At 43.0% G+C, this 6,000-nt stretch overlaps 1 protein-coding gene across 1 annotated transcript in view; it reads left to right on the top strand.

Annotated features, from left to right (window-relative positions):
- Positions 1-316: 316 nt before the first annotated feature.
- Positions 317-6,000, top strand: part of LOC124279163 (activating signal cointegrator 1 complex subunit 3-like) — a 60,030-nt gene continuing 54,346 nt past the window's right edge. The window contains 5 exon segments of the mRNA XM_046714964.1: positions 317-426; positions 2,105-2,367; positions 3,462-4,033; positions 4,259-4,385; positions 5,430-5,479. Of these exon segments, the coding sequence (XP_046570920.1) occupies positions 2,124-2,367; positions 3,462-4,033; positions 4,259-4,385; positions 5,430-5,479 (993 nt within the window). The 5' untranslated portion in view covers positions 317-426; positions 2,105-2,123.

Below are 6,000 nucleotides of genomic sequence, written 5' to 3'. Positions count from 1 at the left end.
TGAATGAATCACAATAAAATCCTTCCACGGGTTGTCTAAATAGCATGCTGATAATATCGTGTTTCTATATTATTATAAGCACATATTGATGTCTTCGTAGAATTACAACCACTCAGCTCGATATCTGATTCATTTAATATTTCAGGGAACCTGTGAGTCCATTTAAAATCTTACACGTGTGCACAACATACTTTGACGTGAACTTTGCAATGCAAGGGAACTAACTTGTGGCATTCAGAACCTTCTGTCCTGCCTATATCCGACCTATGCTGAATGATTGAAGCTGAAGGTAAGGGCGGATAACTCGCAATTCTTGCATCTGTTGCAAAACGATACGAAAGAAAGTTTTATACCTCTTATCTACTGTCAATCCTTAAAGCATTGGATTAACTCATCGTCACCTACTTAAGACATATGCTGACTCAGGTAATGGCCCGTTTTGCTGAGACTTTTATAAAACATTGTGTTTGCTATACACGTTAATTATTTATTTCATCTCATTGATTTCGATTTCGCATATGCCACCCCATGTGAGTGATTTTGTATGTCGGTTTCAGAGTGGTGCCCAACATTGGGTGAAGATGAATTAAACATGCTATTTATAAGAATTGATTTGGTCATTCACTGCTCGTATACTTCTCTGTAATTAGAGCACTGCCATTATAACAAGTAAATAAGATTTTGACACATCACCTGTGGTGCCTGGTGGTGGGTTGCGACAGTCACGACATGACCAGGGACCGTACAACATATATCGTCTCCGAACTAGCTTCGAACGACACCTGTTTTAACTCAGCCATATCCCAATATAAACAGAGATGTCATGTCATCAAAACACTTCACCATGCATACATCTTACCTGTCCCATGAGGTTGTTTGGAAGTACTGAACACCTTCACCAACTGTGTGATGTCAGAATCTTGGTGCATGTGTCATGATTTATACACAGTGGGAAAATAGGCTGAGGTAAATGCATCTGTAAAACACTGGACAATATGTTATTATTTGACAAACACTTATATTAAATATTTTGTAAAGAGGCTTCAAACTTTAAATAAACTTAGAACTTTTAATGCCAGTCTGCAAAAATTGTATTGATAACTTTGCACCAGTCAGGGCTGTTTATTCACAGAATATAGGCTAGTCAGGTGACTGAAAACAATTGAAGTTTGCAGACAAGGTCTTAGAAGCCTTTTATTGTGGACACTTTCCTGTCAGGGTATCACTGAATGTTGTCCTTGAAGACATCACATACCAGTATAATGAATACATATAGTATATACAGGCTTTCACTCATTTACTCATTCTTCCTTTGAAACATCCACAGTGACCTCTTACCTGCAGACAACAGATGTTACAGTGTTGTCAATAACAGTGGATTTATTCAGGGATGGTATAAAAGTCAAAACCCTGACAGTCAATTCTACATTTTAACAGATATGTAACAATGCACACAGATCAAAAACACAGGTATATTCTAATACAAAATGAAAGAGTATATGGCATTATTGCCTGACTGTCTTGGTCAGCATTTATAATCAGTTAAGTAGGTACAGTCTATCTATAAACAAGTAATAATGCTTTCGCATATGAAAAATAGTTATGTTGCTATGCATGACCATATACTCAGTAAATACCTGACATGTAGACAGGGGCGGTGGGGTAGCCTAATGGTTAAAGCGTTGGCTCGTCACACCGAAGACCCGTGTTCGAATCCCCACATGGGCACAATGTGTGAAGCCCATTTCTGGTGTCCCCGCTGTAATATTGCTGGAATATTGCTAAAAGCGGCGTAAAACCAAACTCAGTCAGTCAGACATGTAGACAACATAATGTTGAGGAGACATGTGGGTCCTTCTCTTATAACCTGTAACTATAACAGAATTTTGTTGTTGTAAATTTATCATTTGTTTATCATGAAGAAATATGCTAAAATTGCACCTTGAGATTCTCTCCCTGACACTGCAGTAGTGTAGATAACTATGAATCTATGAAATACTTGCATGGGCTGTATTGGATATATTTGTTTGAAGGTGTGTATGGAACCGTAATAGGCACCCAAAGCACTGTTTCATCTATAGTATCATCATGGGTAATATTTCAGATAGTCCACTTTGACTGATATGGTGAGCTTGCCGCGCCTTACTGGCGCTCTTCGAGTGTTCACCAGTGTTTCGGCCAGTGAGGTTCCAGGGTCGAGAGGTAATGATGACCTGGCACAGCGGAGGCTGCTGTCAGCAGAGAAAGAAAACAAGGGAGGTCACTCCTGGCAAGATGTGGTGACTCTACTGGAGAAGCGTGGAGATGTAGAAACTAAAGAGTCATCTCCTGTCCTCAAACAACTGATTGCCTGTGCTAGATCTATTGGTGAGTAACTGAGAAAGCTATTGAATATGCGGCTGGTTTCATGCCGGACAACTAACTGGTGTAAATTGTGTTCATGGTGTTAATTCTATTCTAGCTGAAGTAGAATATATTTGCCAGTTGTTCAGTTTGACACTTCCCAGTGAAGGGAAGTATATCTTAGACCAGTCCTTGTTCCCAGTGAAGGGAAGTATATCTTAGACCAGTCCTTGTTCCCAGTGAAGGGAAGTATATCTTAGACCAGTCCTTGTTCCCAGTGAAGGGAAGTATATCTTAGACCAGTCCTTGTTCCCAGTGAAGGGAAGTATATCTTAGACCAGTCCTTGTTCCCAGTGAAGGGAAGTATATCTTAGACCAGTCCTTGTTCCCAGTGAAGGGAAGTATATCTTAGACCAGTCCTTGTTCCCAGTGAAGGGAAGTCCTTGTCCCAGTGAAGGGAAGTATATCTTAGACAGTCCTTGTTCCCAGTGAAGGGAAGTATATCTTAGACCAGTCCTTGTTCCCAGTGAAGGACCAGTCCTTGTTCCCAGTGAAGGGAAGTATATCTTAGACCAGTCCTTGTTCCCAGTGAAGGGAAGTATATCTTAGACCAGTCCTTGTTCCCAGTGAAGGGAAGTATATCTTAGACCAGACCTTGTTCCTTGAAGGAAGTATCTTAGACCAGTCCTTGTTCCCCGTGAGTGAAGGGAAGTATATCTTAGACCAGTCCTTGTTCCCAGTGAAGGGAAGTATATCTTAGACCAGTCCTTGTTCCCAGTGAAGGGAAGTATATCTTAGACCAGTCCTTGTTCCCGGTGAAGGGAAGTGTATCTTAGACCAGTCCTTGTTCCCAGTGAAGGGAAGTATATCTTAACCAGTCCTTGTTCCCAGTGAAGGGAAGTATATCTTAGACCAGTCCTTGTTGCTGACAACCAACCTGTGATACTGTCAGCTGCCCATTTTTGCACATGCCCAATTTGTAGGTTTGATTCCCAGATAAATCCACTCCGAATTGTTGAAATATTGTTAGCAGTGGGATAAAACATCAACCACTTACTGTTCCATGGGTCATATCCCCAGCACAGAACTGACACCCTGACATTTCTGTCTGTTTCCAGTCGGTAATGAAGCATCCTCCGACATCGTGGAGGGGGCTGCAGCTTACCTGTTTGAAATTTTCAAGTTTGCGGAGAGTGTTGGTCAGAGAGAGACCACAACACTGAGAAGCATCTTTGGCCCATTCCCAGCCACCGCAGCAACCAAAGCATGTGAGCTGGTCTCACGGATCGTGTCGTGGTTGCCAGGAGACGTCCTCCTGGAGGACGATTTCCACGGTCGAGAGGAAGCAGACGGGGCAGCCATTATCCAAGAATTCGGGAAAAATATCAAATTCTTAACTCCAACGTTAGATCGAGAAGAAGAGTTATCAAGCTCAGAATCTGAGGATGAAGTGGAAGAGAAAAATGTGGATTTGAAATATAATGCGAAGCCAGTGTTAGGAAAGAAGGTACCAGATGGCGGAGCTGCGAGACTGGAGGACAGGTGCGACTCATCATGGCTGCTGGAGGAAGTGAGGAAGTACTTCTCCTCCTCTGGGGAAACGGACATTGGACTTAGTCTAGAGGACCTCTCCACCACCATCTTCGAGGTTCTTTGTTCCACCAAGACGGACGAGGAGTTACAGAATGAGGTTTGTGATAAAACTTGAATAGGCTGAAATATGACATGAACTTATACAGGGAGAGAAAGGTTTACATGACTTTGGTCCTGGCTAGAGTAGGAACATGTCAAGTGGGAACATGTCAAGTGGTGATTGTCAGCATGTAGAATCTGTTACAAACACTCCACAAGAACCTGGAGGCAATAGTAACAGATTTATCTGTTGTCAGTAATGTCACACTTTGGTTTGTTTCAGCTATTTGAGCTTCTTGGTTTTGACCGTTTTGAGATGATTCAAAGCCTGCTGTCAAACAGGAGTCGCCTGATGAAGACCCTTGTTGCCGACACTAACAGAGCAGCTATAGCACAAGTACAGGCCCAGCGTAAGTCACAGTGACATGTATCCTTTAACAGGGTCTAGACTCCTGCGGGATGGTTGTGTATGTAGGTCACAGTGACATGTATCCATTAACAGGGTCTACACTCCTGCCGGATGATTGTGTATGTAGGTCACAGTGACATGTATCCATTAACAGGGTCTAGACTCATGCTGGATGGTTGTGTATGTAGGTCACAGTGACATGTATCCATTAACAGGGTCTAGACTCCTGCGGGATTGGTGGGGTATGTAGGTCACAGTGACATGTATCCATTAACAGGGTCTAGACTCCAGCTGGATGGTTGTGTATGTAGGTCACAGTGACATGTATCCATTAACAGGGTCTAGACTTCTGCCGGATGGTTGTGTATGTAGGTCACAGTGACATGTATCCATTAACAGGGTCTAGACTCCTGCGGGATGGTTGTGTATGTAGGTCACAGTGACATGTATCCATTAACAGGGTCTAGACTCCTGCGGGTTGTGTATGGTTGACATGTATGTAGGTCATTAACAGGGTCTAGACTCCTGACATGTATCCATTAACAGGGTCTAGACTCCTGCGGGATGGTTGTGTATGTAGGTCACAGTGACATGTATCCATTAACAGGGTCTAGACTCCTGCGGGATGGTTGTGTATGTAGGTCACAGTGACATGTATCCATTAACAGGGTCTACACTCCTGCCGGATGGTTGTGTATGTAGGTCACAGTGACATGTATCCATTAACAGGGTCTAGACTCCTGCCGGATGGTTGTGTATGTAAGTCACAGTGACATGTATCCATTAACAGGGTCTAGACTCCTGCCGGATGTTTTTTCTGTATGTAGGTCACAGTGACCAGGTTCTCATTAACAAGTGACTGTCAGAGTTTGTATTGAAAACGCTCCAACCCGACTTCATTGTGTTTACCAGCTCAAATCTTGTGACAACTCCTGCTTACGCTGAAACAATGTCTGAGGTCCACACTGAACACTAGTTAGCATGTCTAAGGTTTCCTCTAGTGTGATAATATAATGTGTTACATGTGTTAAAATTATACTTTCAGGAAAGAAAGAAGTGGAAAGACCAACCTATGGTTGCCAGGTTACAATACAGGTAGGCATGTTCGTGGGGATAGGGATATGCAAGGTTGCAGGTAAATATACAGTTCAACTTGTCTGCCTGAGGGAGGTTGTTGCTAGGTAACTATACAGTTCAACTTGTCTGCCTGAGGGAGGTTGTTGCTAGGTAACTATACAGTTCTACTTGTCTGCTTCAGGGAGGTTGTTGCTAGGTAACTATATAGTTCTACTTGTCTGCCTTGTCTGCCTGAGGGAGGTTGTTGCTAGGTAACTATACAGTTCAACTTGTCTGCCTGAGGGAGGTTGTTGCTAGGTAACTATACAGTTCTACTTGTCTGCCTCAGGGAGGTTGTTGCTAGGTAACTATATAGTTCTACTTGTCTGCCTTGTCTGCCTGAGGGAGGTTGTTGCTAGGTAACTATACAGTTCTACTTGTCTGCCTGAGGGAGGTTGTTGCTAGGTAACTATACAGTTCTACTTGTCTGCCTGAGGGAGGTTGTTGCTAGGTAACTATACAGTTCTACTTGTCTGCCTGAGGGGAGGTTGTTGCTGCCA

This window comes from Haliotis rubra, unplaced genomic scaffold (assembly GCF_003918875.1).
Source record: "Haliotis rubra isolate DU_JTF1 unplaced genomic scaffold, ASM391887v1 Scf247, whole genome shotgun sequence".
Classification (NCBI taxonomy): domain Eukaryota; kingdom Metazoa; phylum Mollusca; class Gastropoda; order Lepetellida; family Haliotidae; genus Haliotis; species Haliotis rubra.
Note: the sequence above shows the minus strand (reverse complement) of the source record. Positions and strands in the feature narration are given on the sequence as shown.